The 21,485-nt window shown below is 39.6% G+C and overlaps 2 protein-coding genes across 7 annotated transcripts in view; one reads left to right on the top strand and one right to left on the bottom strand.

Annotated features, from left to right (window-relative positions):
* The first annotated feature begins 1,564 nt into the window (after positions 1–1,564).
* Positions 1,565–14,423, top strand: faxdc2 (fatty acid hydroxylase domain containing 2). Its single transcript, XM_034606486.1, has 11 exons — positions 1,565–1,684; positions 3,675–3,917; positions 5,738–5,778; positions 8,187–8,284; positions 8,597–8,700; positions 9,117–9,238; positions 11,090–11,295; positions 12,072–12,177; positions 12,469–12,635; positions 13,282–13,452; positions 13,497–14,423. The coding sequence occupies exons 2-10, from the start codon at positions 3,896–3,898 to the stop codon at positions 13,436–13,438; spliced, it is 1,023 nt and encodes a 340-aa protein (XP_034462377.1). The 5' UTR covers positions 1,565–1,684; positions 3,675–3,895; the 3' UTR covers positions 13,439–13,452; positions 13,497–14,423.
* A 565-nt stretch (positions 14,424–14,988) lies between these two features.
* Positions 14,989–21,485, bottom strand: part of larp1 (La ribonucleoprotein 1, translational regulator) — a 47,465-nt gene continuing 40,968 nt past the window's right edge. For 3 of the 6 annotated variants that reach the window (XM_034605761.1, XM_034605760.1, XM_034605759.1), the window contains exons 14-21: positions 21,107–21,230; positions 20,695–20,900; positions 20,442–20,548; positions 19,740–19,897; positions 19,404–19,548; positions 19,113–19,222; positions 18,690–18,817; positions 14,989–18,503 (exon numbers count right to left, since the gene is read on the bottom strand). In XM_034605761.1, coding sequence (XP_034461652.1) covers positions 18,279–18,503; positions 18,690–18,817; positions 19,113–19,222; positions 19,404–19,548; positions 19,740–19,897; positions 20,442–20,548; positions 20,695–20,900; positions 21,107–21,230 — 1,203 coding nt within the window. In that variant the 3' untranslated portion in view covers positions 14,989–18,278. The remainder of the gene's footprint in view (positions 18,504–18,689; positions 18,818–19,112; positions 19,223–19,403; positions 19,549–19,739; positions 19,898–20,441; positions 20,549–20,694; positions 20,901–21,106; positions 21,231–21,485) is intronic. The other 3 variants (XM_034605763.1, XM_034605764.1, XM_034605762.1) reach the window with 2 other exon arrangements.

Consider the following 21,485-nt stretch of genomic DNA (forward strand, 5'->3'; position numbering starts at 1 on the left):
GAATATGGGTTAATACATGTACAGATAAAAATGATCGGAAGAATGGAGTCTCTTCAGAGGTGGGAATTGGCACTTTTTTTATTTTGAAATGATATTCGAGTTCATTCCCGTAGGCTGTAATCGGTGAAAACATCTCACTCAGACTCACCGTTGGGATGGGTTGTGCTTGGTTTGTTTTCTCTCTGGCTCGATCGGGTTCAGACAGAAAATTATAGTTTACTATGTAAAGTACTGTACAAAGTCTATGAAATGATTAAACATTTGTCCAAAAGGTGCTCAGGGGCACAGCTGCTATTTAACCTGCCAGACACGTGCCCAAGTCTGGTCATTGAATAGCTGACCTGAGCTTGTTTTTTTTTTTTATTCAATTCAAATGAGATAGAGAGCAAAGATTAAGAGTCATCGGCCGACTGTTCCAAGAACTGTTGTCAATAGCTGCATGTTTGGAAACAGTGGTAAGAGTTAGTCTTATGCTTCATCAGCTCGGATCCAGAGGTCAACAGGATTTAATCAGTTTGTCATATTGGGACTGAGATTGATTTACATGTCACCTTTGCAGCTTGACCAGTCAGATCTGAACCTGGCCCCAGTGGTACCACTTTGCAGGAGGCATAGACTCCGTTCACAAAGTGGGCCCAAGTGGCCCGAATCAGATTCTCAGGCCTGCAGTGTGAACGTAGCTATATTGTCTTGGTTTTCCTCTCCCATTCAGTCAGTTACGGTGATAACCAAGTGTAAGATTCATCACTATGTTCCTGTGCTTGAAAGTGGACCAAAGTAGGAAATTCAATACCGCCTCAAACTCATTTCTTCAAATCAACACTTCCTAAGTTCCTGGTTTAGTGTTTCTCCTTCTGAAAAGTATTTTTGCTGCTGACTGTGCTTTACTGACTTCTGTGTTTGAAGAGACGCTTAGAAAAGCACACGTTTATAGCAATAACATCAACTAATGCTCTGTTCTGTTTAAGTCTGCAGCTAAATGGAGTGAAGCCATATTACTCACACATGTGGCTGCCATTCGTACTGTGATGTGTCGAAATCACCTATGAGATGAAGGAAGTAATGCTACTAACAGATTTCTTGACCTTCTGCACTCAAGTACTGTTGAGCAAATACTATTAAATTCGCATAAAAGGGCAGTAGATGTTATGTTCCACTGGAAAACTGAATAGGAGAATCTGAAGAAGCAAATCTGTGGTGGAATATGTTCAGGTAAGCAAAGGGTGAGCTCGACAGACAGTCATTCAAAGAATACACTATACTAATAATCATTCATTTTCAAGACCTTTTAATTACTGAAACATCACAGTTTACCTGTATAAAACAGTACAAATCTTATTCATTAACTTCCTCCTCTTTCAGTAAATCAATAAAAATCAAAGCTGTAGTTTATTTCCTGGTGTCAGTTTTTGGTCTAAGCAGCAGCTCCTGTAGCATCATTTTAGTTTTACTAAAAGTCACAATCATAGAGGATTGAATGTGAAGTTATTGTGTGTCATTAAATTATTTAATTATTAAAAAAATGGGAAATCAAATTCTATTTCATGTTACTGTAATTCCACAGAGCACCTGAGCAGCAGCAGAGTTCCCACCCGTCAGTGAGCCTGCAGAGAAACGACATGTGACACGTGTGTGCCAAAACCCTGCAGCACACCGATGCAGTGGCAGCAGATTCACACCAGAGGTCAGATTTTAGCCGTGCAACAAATACACCATTATAGCCAAGAGCTAATTTACCTGCTGAGTTAAACAAAGGATAATAAAATAGATACTTAATATGACGGTCAAAGATTCTGGATCATTTGAATAAATAACAGATCCATCAATAGCTAAGAAAAGTAACAAGTTTCATATAGATTATTTTATAAGCTTTAAGTAAAAACATTCAAAGTGTAAGGTTTTCTATCCTTAAGCATGTTGAAAAAAACATTGTCATAAAAAAGCTATGTTTTTAAAATATATGCACATAAACTGAGTTATATTTTACCACAGAATCCATGATTTGTCCTTGATTCTCACAACCACCTCCTAAAAAACAACAGAGAGAAAAGCATACACATTCAGTATAACAGAAGGATATATCACAAAACTGTAACACAAACTTCAAACTAAAAATCTTTTTATCTCTACGCAGACCAGCCAACAGTAAATCTTATGACCTGATTCTTATTGTCATTTTACGGTGTTATTATAATTTGTGTGTGTTCAGTTTTGTAACTTCTTCTCCCACAGACCAATTTATCAGTGTTAATATCTCTGCTGCCCCCTCCTGGACAATCTAAGAATGGATTTGAACATTTATTTTAAACCCTGATAACATGAAATGACTAGAGGGGCACTCAAAGTAGAAAAAGACAAATGGATCTGCCCCTTTAATCAAATCTTCTCCAAAAATGGATGGGTTTTTGTTGAAGTTTCAAGAAAACTGGTTCAGCAGTTTTTGTGAAATCCTGCTAACAAACAAATAGCAAAGAAAACATAACCTTGACAGAGTTAAAAATCTTATGTCTGAATATCAGGAAAACAGCAGAACAATGTGGTTAGAGATGCAAGGATTTCAACATTAATTAATTCAGTTTGTTTTAACATGTGTCATGAATTGTCTTTTGAATGCAACAATTTAGAACTTCAGACACTAAATAAAAACAATACTGTTTATATATGTCTCTCTGTGGATTAGAGAAGGTCCTGAGTGAAGTGAAAAATACTTAAATTCTCTCTCTGAAGAGGGTCTGTGGGTCAGATTATCTGTCACATATCAGTGTCCAAAGTTGTACTAATTTTACATAACCACTGTGGTGACCCCATGTACAGTAATAATGAGTAATAGTGGAGCCACGTGTTGCAGCAGCAGGACGGCTGGACCTGGTGCGGGTCAGGGAGAGTCAAATGATAGCTGAAGGAGATGTCACTGATGAATAGAAGACAGAATTCTGTTACAGATGACACAAGCATTTTACTGCTGTGGTTGGTTGTAGTGGATTATTTTTTAATTATTTAAGATAAGACAGCAACTAATGATTATTTTCATTTTAAATGATAGTCATTGTAGATAGTTTCATTATAGATTTATTGTATTATTTATTAATATAGATATATTCTTTTTTGAATTTTTCCAAACTACACAATTAATCCAACTGATGTTTAATATATTTTTTTGTTTTGCTTTTTATCTGGACCCTGAGTCTGTAGCTAAAAAGTCATCAACATCAATTGGGGGTTGTAAAAAATTAGATCATTTGTACGCACCCATCAAGTCCAAAGGGAAACTTCCACAATCTTTGTCTTGTCAAATTTAATTACATTGTTAAAATAAAGGGGAAAAAACAGCAATATATATATATAAGATAAGATAAGATAATCCTTTAGTAGTCCCACAATGGGGACATTAGCAGTATTACAGCAGCAAGAGTCAAAAAAGTATCAGTAAGTAATAAGTAACATGCAATACTTAAGTGTAAGGAATATAAAAAATAAATATATAAATATAAATCGTATATAAAGAGAGTGGAGAAGAAGTATAAAATTGCATGAGAAGAAAGTGCTTGAGTAAAGTACTTTTGAGTAAATGTACTTACTATATTCCACCACAGCACCTTATTGCAGTAGAGAGTATTGCACTGTAATCTGCTCTCACATTTCACTGTAATGTATTTATTTATTTTATTTTGCAGTGTGATCTGTTCCCAGTGTTTTTATACACAGTCTATGGTGGTGACCATGCTGAGTCTGAACCTTCACCTGGATCCATGAAGACTGGAGGGAGAGAAAAACCTGTCAGTCAGCTGACCCCCGATCAGCCAATCAGAAGAGTTGCCGTGTTGTAAATAAAGAGTAGTCGGTGGTGAAACAAGCAGCAGAGAGAGAGAGAGAGAGAGGAAGCAGCAGGTTGATCATGGTGCAGACAGCAGACAGTGGTAAGTCACACCTTTATCTTCATAACATGTCCGTGAGTGTGTTTCCTCATTTCAAAGCTGAAGTCATGATGTTAAAAACAACAGCAGTGTAGGTTTGGGTTGTCCATGGGTTCATCAACACAGCACACTTCATATGTTGTTCTTACCTTGTTCCTCATCTACCTCTACCTCTTTTTGAAATCCCTATAATTTTCCTGTGCTTTGCATATATATATATACATATAAATATATAGAGAGAGAGAGTTTGTGGCAGTCAATGAAAAGAAACCGACATTTGTCTGAGCACGAGGCTAATTATTTTGTTTTTTACACACTGCACCAAACCCGAGCTGTGTTATTATTTTCCTAGTTAGTCTAATCACCAGTACAAGTACTCTATACAACTATTATGAAATTATGTTGGAAAAAAAACATCATAATTTTTGGATTTTTGAAGCTGGACGAGGGTCGAATATAATTATAGTTTAAATTAGTATAGTTTTCAATGATATAACGTAGTCTTTAAATCAGTTTAGTCTCTATTGATAATGATTAAGCACCGATTGTTTTATTCCTGGACTGTGTTTAACTCATAGTCAGCTGATCAGATAATACTTGACGGATAAAAAGTAATTCAGTTCATAAAATGGCAGGTGTGCGTGCTTGAGTACGTCAGTTATTAAAGCCTAAACTTTGATCTTAAGTTGTACCTTGGTAATTAAAGTAATTCATCAAAGCCAATATAATTTATGTGACTCAGATAATCCGCCAACTCACTGTTTGATCATCATCTGTAATTTTATTAATCGGTGTTACTCTTGCTTTCATCTTAAGTCTCCAGAGTCTCAGTAATCAGCAAATTAATTAACTGTTCCCATAGAAAGAAACTTAAAAAATTAAATTTGATATAATGTAGATTTTTGTTTTATTTACCAGTGTCAAATGTGGTTAATGTTTTGTTTTTATTTCTTTTCTTGATAATAAACCGAATACATTTGGATGCTGATCAGACAAAATACGATTTGTGATAGATTAAATTATGACCTGATTAATCAAGAAAATAATGTGTACACTCATCCATACTTAACATAAACATTAGTAGCATCAGCCCTTGAAAGTATATGCAGTGTATTTTCTTTCTGAACTACAATAAAAGGAGAGAGGGGATGAGAGTGGAGCAGGTTCTCACAGTAAAAGTGCACATTGTAAAAATGGATTATAACAGGATTATGTTTAATCCTCTAGCTGTAAATTTTGCATCAGGCTTCACTGCACTAAGATGATTATTTTACCATGGAGGGATACAAAACAGTAAGAGAGGGCTACATATATTAATTGTGGGAAACCAGTTTTATTATTTCAAATTTGAATGGAGAAATCAGTGAAGGTTCAGCATATGAATGTTATGAACTGTATAGATATGAGTTTATTATTCAAGAAAAATATTACACAATATTTAATTGAGTTACTTAGTTTTTGTAAGTTATTGAAATTAAAGTTATTTTCTTAAACTTTTCGACACAAAAAGACAGATTTCTAACCACCATTACTTTTTGAACAGGCTCGGATTAGGCCACCTTCTTTTTATAATGAACATCAGAGCATTTAATCTCTAATCTTCCACCATCAGTCATTTTGGGACAGTTCCACTGTTGCTTCAAACATAAATCAAGAGGGTTTTAAATATGTGATGCTAAAATTCAATTGTTTTTATTTGTAAATATTTAGGTTGCTCGCTTAAATACATTCTGTATGAATGTGTTCTGATTATACCTGGGGGAAAAAAATATATATATATAAAACGAAAATGAAAAATAAGTATCTTCAAATTGTCTCAACAGATATGAGTGGAGCTGCCATGAGGAGCAGCGTCAGCAGACAGGTGAGAACACAACACTCTGCTATGACCATAATTAATTAGAAACAAAACCGAGCAGATCTGTAACAACCCAATAGGATAAGTCACAGCCAACACCCACGATGACGATCTGCTGTGTATTTTCTCCTCGTCATATTTTAGTTTGATTTCCTGGTTTGATTTTTTTGTTGTTTCTCATCGTTACTCTTCTAGTGGAGGTTGCGTTTTACTTTGAAAAATGACTATTAACCTTTGTGGCATCTCGCTATAAACACACTGTAAAATATATGTTTTGTGCAAAGTTATCAAGTCCTAATGAACTTTTTTAGTAGTTCAGTGTCGTCTACTAACAATATGACACAAATGCTATGGAAGTTTTCTGGAAGCTGGTGAAAGGAGAACTCGGGCAGCAGCTGATTTCTTACGCAGAATAGTTTAATGTAGACTTGATGCATCAAGGAGACCAGAAGGTGGAACAACATACCAACGCCTACAGAGTAACACGAGCAATTGTCACCCCCAAGTCTCCCTCACCCTGCGACACCCATTCCAACAGCACATCCACGAAAGGCTAGCATTGCTGTCACTCTCTATGTAACATGTAGGTATTCACATCCTATTGGATAGTTAAGCCTAAAGTATGCATTCCTAAATCACGTTGTGCCCTTACGTCTTGCCACTGGTGAAATACACAACAGGGTTGGAGGTGATGCCTCTCTGTCTGGGGCATCTGAATTGGGTAAGAAAGTCCTTTAGCCTAGACACTACAATGTACTGCTGGTTGGCCCTTTTATCTATATCCCGACCTTGGGTACTCCTCAGAGAGAGAAGGGAGTATGTGTGGAATGAGACAGGCTCTATTCTCCTAATGGAGCTGTGCAGATGTAATGTGTGAGTGTGGTCAAATATTCCTTCACCACAAGAGCCTCTCTTACCACCACCAATCAATACATTTTCTAAAATCATCATTAACCAGAAGACAAGAAATGTGCACACAACAGTTTTGGCTGCCACAAACTTTGGAACTACCTCCCATGTGACGTTTCGGGCTCAGGTTTCCGTCGCTTCTGCCCCTTATCAAGTTTGGATGTGTCTGCTTTTATATACTTTCTAAGATTATATTTAAACATGTTTGATAATTAGCACCTGTTTTAAGAAAACTTTAAAAGGTTCCTGTACTGAACTTATGAGAATCAGCTGTTTAAAAGCCAACATCATTACAAGTAGTTTGCCAAAGTCAATATTTTAAGCTGAGGTTTAGTTCGTTTAACAAATTTGAACATTTAGATGACGGTTTTTGAACAAGGGATATTGTTTTTATTTATTTTTTTACATGATCGTATGATTAACAGCTTTTCATTTATCATAACCCACCGACCATCAGTCAAAGCTCACATTAGCGTCACACAGACATAGTAGACGTCCGGCCGAGAGTCTGATTCTCTTGAAATTCATCACATAACTGCAGGTACTAATGAAGCCTTATGAAGCTCCTAATGAATTCTTTTGGGGATTGTACAGATTTTATTCATTAGATTTTGAAAGAATTGCACTCATCTGTGTATTTGTATCTGTTAAATGTGATTATTTATATGGATGGATGTATTTGTGCCTCTGACAGTTAAGCACTAAGACCAGTGTGACATTTCTGTAACTGTTGCCATGGTTGAGCCGGGGGCAGCCGGGGTAATGCCTGGTGTTTAAGAGAGTCTGGTGAATGTGGAGTCAATCCATGGTCTTAATTCCTGCTGAGTGAACTGATCCAGTTTGTCGGCCTGGCTCAGATTTTGCTTTGATTAAATTAACGGTGCATTTGTACATTTTAGATTCAGTATTAAAAAAAAGGTGATCGCCCCCTGGTGGGCGACAGCACTACATGTCACAAATCCTGCCTCTTCCATGTTAGTGAATGGGACATGGTTCTAAATTGAAAAGTCAAAGCACACAACCAATAAATGGAAGAATCCTTTTGCTCATCTTACTAAAATAACGTCTTCTCTTGGATCACAAAAAAATGTAAACCATGCAAATGTATGATGTGGTCAAACAATATACTTTTATCATTTACACTCGCGATGCATGTCAGAGATGGCTCTGCTGTTAAAAACTAAAAATCCAATTCAATTAATAAAGTCCTGTAATCAATGCTTTTCTAAATGTGTTTATCATCAACTATGGATCAATTGTATATTTCCTACTGGTACCATACATTCTGATGGTGTGTTTCACCTACAAGTGAACAGACCCAAGAGGCCACAGTGCTGTCATCCCCATGGACAGACCCTGGATTGAGTAACAGCCTCAGTGTTGTTTTGAGAGACGTATCCACACTGTAGGAAGTTTTTGTGGGAAACGTTGATGTGGCGCAGCATCACGAGATCACGCAGCATCAACGGGGGGTTATACATCACTGTTGCTGTCTCTCTGCTCAGGACGGCCCTGCAGGACTGTGGGACTCTGTGAAGAAAGCTGCCTTTGTCATCGGATCTGGAATCTTATTCTTGGCTGCGTTCGGCAACTCGCTGACATGGTAAGATCGCTTTAAGCCAAACAGTATCAACATTGCAACACAGCAGCAGTTTGCCCTGAAATAAGCCTGAGGAGAACCCGCAGGTTATCACATCAATGCACAGTAGAGGGTGAGAAAAGCAGGATAAGAAGTGAAACAGAATAGGAGAGAAGTAGACGGAGGGGTCTGGAGAGGACGGTGCAGAGCAGGACTGTGCAGATGGAGGAAGGGGCAGGACAGAGTAGGACTGGGCCTGTTTTGGAATAAATGTTTGATTTCACCATGTTTGAAACGTCCTGTAAACCTGACACTCGACACTAATTCTCCCTCCAGGCATCTTCAGAGATTCTGGGGAGCTTCAGGCGATTTCTGGCAGAACATGTGGACCCAGCTGTACGTGGCCTTTGAGGGTCACGACGCTGCTCTCTTCTTCTTTGGTACGAAACAACCGCGTAGTTGTGTTTCTCCAGATGATCGTGCTGCAAAGCAACAGACAGTTATTGATTTAACACAGAGAAGTTTTCACAGCAGCTCTAAAAACATAAATAAACAAGCAGGATTTCATCTCTTCTGAGATACAGACAGAGGTTTGTTTTCTAGATGATGTGACTGCACAGAACATATTTTTTAATTTGGTATCAGTCACGGATGAAATATAACTGAAACCTCTGCTGTCAACGTTTATCATGCGGAAATCATGTGTTTGAGTCATTAACTGTATTTCTCTGTTGGATGTTATCTGTGTCAGACATTTTGTGTATTACAAGATAAGAAACATGTAGTTTAAGTAATAATATTATGGTTATTATGTAAAAGAATGTAATGGTGACAGTGGTCTTGTTTTTCTCAACAGGGACGATGTTCATCCCCACTGTGGCGTTCTGGGTCCCGAATGCTCTGCTGCTGTTGGCGGACACGACCGGTAAACCGTCCTTCATCACTCGCTACCGCATCCAGATGGAGAAGAATAACCCGGTAGGATAAAAAGCCTCATTATTAAATGTTTGGTCTATATACTGTTTGGTCTATATACTTTTTGTATTGCACTACTAAATACACCAGCACCAGTGTTACTATTTCTACTGCCTCTACTGCTGTTAATACTACTGGTCATTTTATATCGAGGTAACTACGCCACTTCAACCTCTACTGCCAATATTTTCATTGTAGCTGCTTTCAGACATGCGCTGAACTCTGGACATTTTCCAGAAATTTTCCTGAGGGGCTGTATGTGAGAACGCAAATGGCCGTGTCAGTTTCTCCCATCTTTTCTGGGACTTTTCCTTCCAGCCCCCAAGTTAAAAGTCTCTGGAAATCTGGAAACTGTCTGGAAATTTCGGTCTGGACTGAATATTTGATCGTGATCATGTGTGTCCTCATGTCCATCTGACCAAAGTCCTGTTTGAGTAACAGATGTTGTCAGACACTGCAGAGATAAAGACTTGACACGTCTGATAACCAGAGCAGGTGACTCTGGAAATGTGAATGGATTATTGATTACCTTTCACTGATTAGAACAAAGAAGGCAGTGTACGTTAAGTGTTTTCAGGGTTTACTAAAAATCAAACCATTTTCTAGTATCTGAATGTAGTGCCAGCTTTACCCAGCTGTGCTATACATCGAATCTGTTGTGTGACATACATTTACACAACATTTCTCTTTGTAGTAATCAGCAGTGATAAGTTAAGTGTTTTGTATGGTCCAATACTCCGAGGAGAGATACCTCAGTTCACTGACCGACAGTAACAGGTTGAGCAGCACCGGACATAAACAAAGCCAGGATGTGCTGTTATGTAACAACAATACAATAAAGTCATTGTTTTTGTCTAAATTCAACCAAATTAGTGACAGTAACTGTTTCCTGACATATCTGAAGTTTGGGGGAACTTTTGGCCATTTTCCACACTAAACCAAAGATTCTTTCATTTCCAGTGTTTCACAGGTAGGTGTTTGTGTTTGTTCGGTTCAATGTGGTAAATAAATCAAGTAGCAGACTGGAAGCTTAAATTAATAATAATCTCTCTGCTTCAATCAAGTCAAAATATCTGTTGGAACAGGTCCAATCTTCCTCGGTTGTTGTGTTTGTACTTTAGTCAACACACATGTCAATAATATATATAATCCTTATATAGACCAGACCGTCCACGACTGTACAGAAACTGTGCAAAAGTTCATCTGAGTACACTTACATGCACACACACATGCACACCTAAAGGTCAGGATATGTCTGTGTGCTTATAACCAGGGTTCAAAGTTTACTCATCCAGCTGATTGACAGATTCCAGCTGTATTTGAATTTTAGGCAAGAAGATAATTAATACAGCAATTACAGCAATAACAAGAATAATTGGAAACAATGAGAAAAAAATTATTTAGAAACAGTTACTCTTTGAGTTCCAGGTGTTGTTGTTAACTTGTAAAAACTTGTCTTTCTCTGTGCTTAAGATAAACTTATGTCTCATATTAAAATGTACTGAACTACTAACTCCAACCGTCAATACTAATAATAATCTTCATTCACAGCACATTTCTTAAAAGGTTGGACACTATCAAACAAGACAAACACACACAAGTAATATTTAGTAGCATCTAATGAGGATAATGTTTCTACATTATCATCATTGACCTGCAATGAATCAAGATGAGGAAGGGCTGATATCAGGATATCAGGAAGAAAAAAAACTAGGTCAGTATCGAAGATAAGATGTTGTTGTGAAACCCTAATAAAAAAAAAAGGTAATCGAGGTTTGATTATTTGCAGGTTAACCATAAACTAAATAAAAGGAAATCACTAATACTTCATATGACTCCTCCCTCATCCTCCAGGTGGATCCAGCAAAGCTTCGTCATGCAATGAAGACCGTCGCCTTCAACCAGTTCCTCGTCTCGGGGCCCATGGTGGTGGTGGCTTACTTGGTGATGAGCTGGAGAGGAAACCCCTGTGGCCCCGAGCTGCCCACCTTCCACTGGGCCCTGATGCAAATGGCCATCTTCTCCCTCGTAGAGGAACTTATGTTCTACTACTCACACAGGTACAGATCATTCAGGTTTATCATGTCTTTGCTGAAGGAAAGGTTTATGTGGTCAGTGAAAAGTGGAGGCATGTTTACTGTCATTGGAACACTGAACACTACACATACTGCCACCTAGTGGTTAAGGGTAAGACATGAATATAAGGAGCTACTGGCAGAATTCAAGATTTTTATTCAAGTTATACGAGTACAAACATGTGAAAAACATTTGCTGGGAGGCTGTGTTTAAAGAGTTAAGATATTAAGTAATAAAATACAATGGGCTGCTATGATATCACCCTGTGTATCTTACGTTGTGTAACCAGGTTTTACAGGGATAAATCTCAAATGGCACAATTTTACAGCCATTTGGAGATTATGCCTGTAGATATGTCTACTAAAACCTCTGTAGCATTCTCTGCTTCACTTATTTAGAATAAAAATACACATCATGTTCAGATGTTGTGATATGTATTTCAGGTTTTGGGCAACAACTGCATGATTTCATAGGAGATATTCACTCTCAATAAACTTTTAGGCGAACATGGAGTCTTCCTTTTATTTTGTGTTCCATGGTCATTTACTCTGACCCAGTAACATCTAGGCTGACGCTTACACCCCAGCAAAGATCTCAGTAGTGTTACCTCTATGTAGATACCAAGATTACTTATATATAGACCCTGTTGTTGCAGAGATATACATTATTTGGAAATGTCATTTTCGAACAGGGGGAGGTAGGATGAGGTATCAAGAGGTTAGAACTGTGTTGATATTCTGATTGTCAACTTTTCTCTCAGGCTCTTCCACCATCCTAGCCTCTACAAGCACTACCACAAACAGCACCACGAGTGGACCGCTCCCATCGGCATCGTCTGCATTTACGCTCATCCCCTGGAGCACGTGGTGAGTCCCCCCCCCGCGCTTTCGTTCTCTACCTCTCTAGATTTCAACATTATAGTATTTCTTTCACCGTCAATGTGATATCAGTGTAAGTTAATCTACATTATTTCGTCTCCCGATTAAGACTCACACCAGCTGCAGCTTTCACAAATAAATCGAATGCCTTTCATTTTCACATCTGGAATTTTGACAAACCTGATCCTGAAAAACAATCTGAGCTCACTGCTCTTGATTCAGCTGTCGAAAGTTTGAGATTGAGGGTTTTTCTGGATTGCTCCTCCTCTCTGCCGGTAGATCGCTAACATGCTGCCGGTGGTGCTCGGACCCATGATCCTGGGCTCCCATGTGACCACCACCTCCCTCTGGTACTGCCTGGTCCTGTTGAGCACCACTATCTCCCACTGCGGATACCACCTCCCCTTCCTGCCCTCCCCGGAGTTCCACGACTTCCACCACCTCAAGTGAGTCCCCCTACCCACTCATCCAGGAGTGGGATTTAGCAGGAATTTAATGGATTAATATTTAACTCAAAAACGTACTAAATGTATCAAACGTATGCTTAGTTTTTAGCTAATGTTACTTAAATTCTGTGTTTGTTGGGGTCTGATTTTAGCTGCAGGTGAATGCACTTGTACAGACACACAGTAGAACGCACACGTCCACCAACGCCCAACAGTCCCCTTAAATTCAATTAAGCTGCACCAAATTTCACACTTATAGAAATCAGTCCTCTAAATATGCCAGATTTTTTTTTTTCAAGATCCATGAACCATCCTTTAGGAAACTGATGAAAATGTCCAAAGCTTCCGATCTGGCAACGTTAAAAACAGTGAAAAGAACTTCCTGTATCCGCCCATTTGTGTAGATCTGCACCAAAATTTACTGAGTTCTTTGTTAGTCAATATCCTTTCTTTCCATTAAGTTTCATGAAAATGAGTTTTTTGAGTAACACTGCTTGCAAACAAACTGCACAACAAACCAACAGGGAAAAAAACATAATCTCCGTTCCAGAGGTAATAGGGAGAACAGCTTTTTTAAATGTGATTGTTCATTTTTGTGTAGAGTCTTTGTGTTTAACCTCTTGCCTCTCATCCCTCCTGGGTCCAGGTTCAACCAGAATTTCGGCGTGCTCGGTGTGCTGGACCGGCTCCACGGCACTGACAGCAAATTCCGGCAGACCAAGCAGTACGAACGCCACATCGTGCTCGCCAGCCTCACCCCGCTGAACGAGAGCGTCCCTGACTCCCCCAAGAAGGCTCAGTGATGACCCGCGACCCCCTGACCTCAGGCCTAACCAAGTTTGAGAATGTCACCGCGACACGTGGAGATAAAACTTCCAAATTAATCATAAAACGACGATTATGATTTTTATCCAGAAAAGCTGTTGATCACACCTTGGTTATCTGTGGTTTTATTTTTACAAGATGAAATATTGTTTTTGCACTTAATCGGATGTGCAGGTTTCATGCTGAAGTTCAGCCTCCTCTGTGGATGTGACAGTTTGAAAGCCTCTCGTGATTGGTTCACTGTCAGTGATGTCAGCAGTTCAGGCTTATTATCTGTAACATCCAATGAGTGTAAAAGTTTGAAGAAGCTCTTAATAGATGAAGTTATACATGATTAAAATACAACGTTGGATTTGTATAGCGCCAAATCATAACATACAGTATCTCAAGGCACTTTAAATGTTTAGGACTCACAAATTTTAAATTTGCTTTTACGGGACAGTTCCTTTTTCAGGTAGAAAGAATAATTAAGTGATGAGTGAAAACAATTGATTTCACTCTAATTTGACCTTGTACTGAAACACGCAGTTTTTAGCCGGTCCCTCCCTCCATGTTTAAACTAAACTTCGACGTATTTAAAATATAGTCAGAAGAAAAGCTTTCTATCATTCCTGATTAACGACACAGTGCTACACCTAACACGTTTGAATGTATAAATAATTTCGGCAGAAAAAGATTCTGGTTTTAACGTTAAGTAAAACTCTGTTGTGGTGATAAAACGGATCATAAATCTCTTGTAGTATTTTAAGTCTGGTTTAGTAACAGCTCACCAGTTTAGACTCATGTTCACTTGCTGCTCAGACAGGGTTTGGGTTCTTGCATTTTTCTTTTCCGTGGGACTTAAACATACTCCTGAATGTTAAATGTGTCTTGATGTATTACAGAGGAGCTAATATTTGTATTACAAGGACTGAATGTTGGGAATAAATGTTTAATTAATAAAAAAATAATGATGTTCCCTACTGTGGTTGATATGGTTTAAAGATGTTTTACTGGACTGTTTAATAGTTATAAAACTTTAATAAATGTGAGCTGTGGTAACAGGAAAAAAGGGTTAACCCTAACCCAAAAGTTCACTCTACACACACACACACACAATCTTGTACTTTTATCTTAGTGAGAATACTGATTCGCATATTACATATTCCCCTCCCTCTAACCTTAAAAATCACAAGTAAATAACAAACCCTAACCATAGACTTAATTATAATCAAAACCTAACCCTAATCACAACCTTAACATTAACCCTAACCCCAACCCTAGTTATATCCCTAACCCTAGTAAAAAACCTAATCCTAAACATAACCCTAACCACAACCCTAAAAGTAGTAAAAACCCTTTCAGTAAACACAAGCTAACCCCTAACCTTATTTTTACCTCAACCCTAAAGCAATCCTAACCCACAAACTGCCCTTTAAAGAAGTGTGCCTTTGAATGTGAATATTCCGTTCATGGTCCACAAAGATTTACATTTAATACAAGTCAACACACACATATACACTCAAAAATAAAACAGTCAACAGCCATGTTTGAGGTTTTTTTGTCCGTTTTGTGGTTTTTTTCTTTATTAAAGGAAAGCATAATTACTACAAATTACAAATAACACTAATAGCGAATCACATCAGCCTACAAAGCAGATATTATGAATATTAAATGATATTATACAAGATCTCATTCAAGTATTTTACATTTTTCCATTTTATATATTTTTTTGTTCTTTTCCTCGTTTTCATCTTTTTTTCCTCATGACAAGCCTAGGATATTGTAATGTAATGAACTATTTTAATGGTTCATATACAGTTATTTCTTATTCATATGGCTTTATGGAATTTCGTCCTGTTTTCAGTGTCCAGTCATCACAACCAGCCATATTCCTCAGCAACGTCACAAACCCCACTCAGGTTCTTTCTCTTTTTTCTTGTTTTCTGTTGCTCCCTCTCTTCCCTGCGTCCATCATTCATCCCTCCTGTGTCCGGCCATCTGGCTACGTCAATGAGAAACTGCTGAATGGAGGCTGTAGCGCCCCCTACAGTTTAGTTTGGACAGCAAACAGCAGTTCTAAGCTCATATAGAAGGCTGACGGCTCCCAAAACACTTGAAATGCCCAAATGTCTGATGGCAGGTGATGATCACATTAGAGGGAGGGGTCACTTGACTGCCCCAGGAGGAAGGCACCCCCTACTGGCAGAACATCATGTCTGCAGCCACACCAGCTCCAGGCTTTCGCTGGTTTTGGGAAATTCACAGAGTTTTGCTTTCCTCAACAGTTTGGAGCTTTTTCTGTCTTTAAACCTCCAGTAAACAACTTGATGCACCAACTGTAAGTTTCTGATACTGATCCAAATCTCCCTGAAGTTAAACCAACATGACATTGAAAGTAAAAGAAAAGTAAATATAGCTTTGCATTTTCACATTTCCAACAATTTTGGGTTTAGAGGAAGAAAGTGAACAAACACTGACAAGACGATGTGATATCCACCTCCAATCTGCTGGAACGTCAACCAACAGGCTAAATGATGATAGGACCTTGACTTAAAAAAAATAATAACAGGCACATGTGTCCAACACAGATTCAACTAAAATGTCAGGCTTTGTCTAATTTATTTCTCAAAAGCATTTGAACATATTGTGACTGTACTCTGCAGCAAACATGCTGTGTGAATGAAAAATGGGTCACTTCATCTGCATCAGGATAAACATGTGTATTAAGACTCAATATTCTCCTCCAACTTCATTTTTAACCATTTTAAACTTTGCTGACACTGTCAAAAACCTGGAGGCTGAAGATTCGATAACTCTTTGGGTCACGTCAACAGATGTTGGAAATGTCGCTGTCATTTTGGCAAAAACAGCAAATTAACTCATTTCAACGTGATAAAACTATGAACAGGTTTTGTTTTTAACGGACACACGTCAACAACCTGATGTCAACTTTCCCTTTTGTGATGTGAACCATGTTCCCCATTCTGAAATCCACAGATGTTTCTTTTTCTTTTTTTTTTTTTTTAAACAGCCTGACACAAACCCAACCTTTATCATAGCAACGCTAGAAACACTGCAAATTGAAATTAAAAAGCATTAAAAGATAATTATGAGACCATAAAAAAAAAAAAAAAAAAAAGTTAGAGTACGTACACGTGTAAGGCAAATATATAATCTGTTCTATAAACAATAAAACAAGTAGCAGGGAGCTGTAATCATTTCTCTTCATCTGTCAAATTCACATTTACATTATCGGAGGAAAAGAAAATCAGTATTTGATATCATCAGTACTCGAGGTGGATGAAGATTGAACGATCCACTCAGCGGACTGCAGGAAGAGAGATGACCGAGCAGAACAGGGTGTGAGCAAACAATACAGTCTCTGAGTTTTTGTCCACAACGAGGCAAGACATCGAGCTGTGTGTGTAGTTTTCATCTTGCTCAGGCTGCTACATCTGTACCTGTATTCGTGCCTGTAACTGACGTGTGAACATGTGTGTGAAACAGAAGAGGCCCAGTCGGCCTCCTGAAGCAGTGGGTCGGCCGAACGAACGACAGTTGAAGTTTGAAGCCAAATGTTTGAACCTCGTTAGCGTCTCCATCCAGAGCTTTAGCACAGAGAGCGAAGGCCCTTCCTCATAACCATCGTTTCTTCAAGTAATTCAGATGGATGATTCCAGTCCTGTAGTGTCACTGATGGTCAGCTGATGGATGGATGTCAAGCGGATGGATTAACGGATGGATGCAGCTCGTGTGTCGGGGAAGGTGAAGGGGCTCAGAGAGAGTCAGGAAGCACCCAAAGAGAGATCTTTAGTGGGGGGAGGGGGGGCGACAAACTTCAACCTGACTGAAGTGTTTTCAGCACAAAAAGCCACGACTCGCAAACACAGGGAAGATTTACTGGACTTGTAACAGACCCAATGACACTTGGAAGACAACTGAGAAAAGGTGACGGAGGGGGGACCGAGGCAGGGGGATGCAGTTTTGTAGGAACAGCACCACTTAGTGGCATCTGCTGGATACTGTGACCAGATATATGGGTGATTTCAATGCTGTACAATCAACAATAAGGTGGCGGGCACAAGTTCGAAGCGGTAAAACCATTAAAATAAGGCAACTTTCAATGATCATGTCCACACTGAGGGGGCGCTACAAGTCTTTTTTTTCTCCTTTCGTTCTTTTTATCATTTGGCTCTTAAATGTTTCTCCCCTCAGTGTCCAGCCATAAAGTAAAACAAATATTTCAAATTTTCAGCCCTAAGCTGAGCGCTCGCTCTGGGCTCTGCGGATGAAAATGTCAGTCGCTTGGTTCAAACCACTTTGGTCCGGTCGGACGTCAGGAGCAGCGCAGCCTCCAGCGAGTCAACTGTGGGACTTTTCAGATGCTCAGTCTGGTTCAAACTATTTCCTATCCCACCACATGCCGAAGAAATAATAATCATTAATCTGAGATCTGGGCAAGGAATCAAAAATCTTTCAGCCAGCGTGACGATCAAAGAGGGGTTCCAGTGATGGAGAGGGGGGGTAAACATGAAAAAAAAAAAATCCAGGATAGTAAATCACTGCCAAAACATCCACCGTGTGAACCAGCAATGATGTGGAAAAAAGCCTGATACCTCATCCATTCTTTGCCTCGATAAAAAAAAAAAGGTACTGAAAAAACTGAAAAAAAGAGAATTTTCAATATTTTCTTCTTTCTCTCTCAATTAAAAACAAAACAAAACGTAAGTGTGAACGAAGGGCTGGATGCCCCCACCCCCCTCCCGCTGCACAGAGAGAACCGGCGACTTCCAGACGTGGTTGAGTTGATCCATGCGGGCTGGTGTGTTTGTGGCGTTACTTCAGCGTCTTGGTGTCCGGTGCGGGGTCAGCGGCCGTGGCGGGGGTTTTCTGACTGGTGGGTTTGGCATCATCCCTGGCTGTGGGGCCCTGGGCGGTGGGGGCAGGGCTGGGGCCTGAGCTGGCCTGGCTGTGGGGCCGACTGGAGGGCTGGGATGGGTGCCTGCGGCGACCGTCGCCGCTGGACGAGTGTCTTCTGCGACCCCCTTCCTCCATAGGCGGCTAGATGCATTCAAAAGCAGGGTGGAGATTAGATAATGAAAATAACCTTCAGTTATTATAAACCATCACATCTGTGTTGTTGCAGCTACTTGTTCTTTTAAAGAAATAATATGAAACAAATATCAGTATATTAGTCTTTGAGGGTTAGGATATATATATAAACCTTTACAAAAACATTGTACTTACATCGATCCTGAAATCCTCCAGACGTTTAAACTTGCTCAGACACTCCTGCAGCTTGGGATCGATCGCCATGGTTTTAGCTTTGGAGTATTTGAGGAAGGCCCAGAACTTCTCCAGTCCATAAAGCTGACCTTTAAACAGGAGACACAAATACAATTAGCAGGAGAAGAAAATGAATCACTATCTATAAAAGAAGAAAACTGAACCAGAAACTCTGAAATCCTGTGGTGTATTGAGAGAAAATAAGCCTTCAGTCTGTATTGTCTTTTCTCTCTGTGGTTTTAACAGTACTGCAGTGTTTTATATGTTTTTTTAATCAACAAATAAATTCATGGATTAATTTATGATAAGGAAACAGATCCAGCCGAGATGTTTCATGAAGAACCCATTTCGTCTGCTCTGATCTGCGCACACTGATGAACTCACCAGCCTCGTAGTCTTTCATGGTCTCCTCTTGGAAATCCTTAAAAATGTCTGGTCTGAATTTCTTCTCTAGACCGTAACTGTAGTACCTGAAGAGGCACTCCAAACCGTACCTGCAACATGACGACACACACACATAATGAAGGAGGCAGTCTGATAAAAGCTACAAATCAGAAACGACTCAATTGGAGCGCTCTCTTAAATTTGACCAACAAAGCAACAAGTAAATAAACACACAGGCTTAGGGCAGATTAATTCAAAAAATTATGCTATTGAGGAGATGGTGGTTCTTACCTGTATCCTTCCTTCCCATCCTCGACCACCAGCTGTCTGAACTCCTCGTACATCTTCCTGTTGAAATGATCTCGCAGGAAAAAGGACCAGAAACGGAAGAGTGTGTTCATTTCCTGCGATTGGCCGATTCCCAGTCGCTTTCGCTCTGTGATTAGTTGAGAGGAGAGAGGGAAGGTGGACATGATTATTTAAAAAAAAAAAAAATGTCAATGGGCTAGGAGAGAAGAAAAGATCTATTTTCAGTTATACGTTAGGAAAAAAAAATCTTATTTTGATATTTCAGGACAGAATAAAATAAATATACAATAGAGGAGAAGGAGGAAAATGTTTGTTTACCATTTAGGCAGCGCCGGCGGTACTTGTGGTAAACGTGTTGCGTGAAGCCGTTCTCCTTGAGCAGCTCGTGTGACGGGTGCTGGAACTTGGGGAGGGACTGGGGGGTGCAGCCGATGTTACCCAGGGCAGGAGTGCCCTCTGATGGGCTGGCGTTAGAGCTGAGAGGGAGAGAGGTGGAGGAGAAGGTGGAGAACACACAGAGAGAGAGAGAGTGAGAACAAGCACATTAAGTTTAAGAACTACTAGAGCAGTGAAGTCGGTCCTGAATCTGAGGTGATTCTCTGCCCTTCACTTCAATTACACTTTGAAAAGCCTGATATTTGGGACAGACACAATATAAAAGGCAATTAAGAAATATTTAACACTTCTGGTACAACCTAAACTAACCACCTATTAAACTAAAAATATCCTCACATCATACTGGTAAACTGTTAAGTCACACATCCAGTCCATCCTTTTCATTGGTACATATAATTGTTTAAAATTGTTGTGTTTGTATTATGTATGTCATGTCCCAAAATAATCTGAATATGCCTTATATTGTGATTTTTTTTAGACAATATTGAGACAAAAATAGACTTTTATATTTTCTTGTCAGCTCCACTTGGTGAAATCCCACAATGATTTTTCCAACTAAAATGAAATTTGGTACTTTTGGGGATTTAAGACAAACATAAGAGAGTCCAGAGCAGTGAGCCTCACCTGACAGAGGCCGTACGTGAGCGATGCTCTCTGGAGTCCATCACCCAGCCAACGTGACACTCCATGGGCGGGTTGGAGCTGTGTCGGGTCTTCCTCTTCCTGGGCGTCTGAAAAATGACAGAGAAAATTATGTCAAGAAGATCATTTGAAAGTAAGTGAACTGTCTACAACTGGCTACAAATAGCTAGAGTGGCTTTGATCCTCTAAAACCTTAAAACCTTCTGATTTCACCACCACCCGGCAACCATCTTACCTTGGCATCAACAGGCCGACTTTCCTTCACCACTGGGTAGAAGCGCGGCGTCATGGTGGAGTCCTTCCGGTGAGGGGTGCGAGGCGTGCGTGGCGTCCGGGCACTGCGGTAGTTGGGTGAGTCAGGCACAGTAGTCGGGAGAGAGCGAGCTATGGAGGAGGGCTCAGGGGCACCGAAGAGTTTGTTTGCCAAAGCATCTGTGGGGACTGAGGAGGGAAGAGAAAAACATTTAAATAAAAGACAGAAACAACTTCCAGCAGGTTATTAAAAATATTCTACAGAATGTTGTAGTAAATTTTATTCTACTGAATAAAAACTACTCCTCAACATCATTAGATTCACCGTATTCCAAATAAAGACGATACTTGATGCGTTTGTTTCTTTTGTGCCTTGTGTGTTTCCGTGTTCTTACTCTGCTGAGGTCGGGGTGGGCCTGGCGGGACTTCCTGTTTGGGGTCGACAGGGGGTTCGGGGGTCAGGCACTCGAACTCTTCGCGGCTGATCAGGTGGACCTTCTTGAAGTTCTCCACCTCTTGCTGTAGAAGGTAGAAGATCCAGCATTAATGTGACGAGGAGGGAAAAAATCTTCCTCTTACTAAAAATGTAAGAGGTCAAGGGCAGAGTTAAAGAGGGAAATGTGGCAAATGTTGAGAAGCCAAAAATGTAAAGACACCTCCGCCAAGGCCCAACAGCCTTCCAATGAAGCGGCACCAAATCATACACACTCACGGGGGCAGTCCTCTAAATGGAGCCATTAATTATTCCCTGGGAAACTGGTGAAAATGTCAAAA

This window comes from Hippoglossus hippoglossus, chromosome 14 (assembly GCF_009819705.1).
Source record: "Hippoglossus hippoglossus isolate fHipHip1 chromosome 14, fHipHip1.pri, whole genome shotgun sequence".
Taxonomy (NCBI): domain Eukaryota; kingdom Metazoa; phylum Chordata; class Actinopteri; order Pleuronectiformes; family Pleuronectidae; genus Hippoglossus; species Hippoglossus hippoglossus.

Coding starts and splice junctions, on each gene's coding strand:
- faxdc2 (XM_034606486.1), top strand. CDS start 3,896: ATGGTGCAGACAGCAGACAGTG. Junction 12,178..12,468: donor CTCATCCCCTGGAGCACGTG/GTGAGTCCCCCC, acceptor CTCTGCCGGTAG/ATCGCTAACATGCTGCCGGT. Junction 12,636..13,281: donor CACGACTTCCACCACCTCAA/GTGAGTCCCCCT, acceptor TCCTGGGTCCAG/GTTCAACCAGAATTTCGGCG.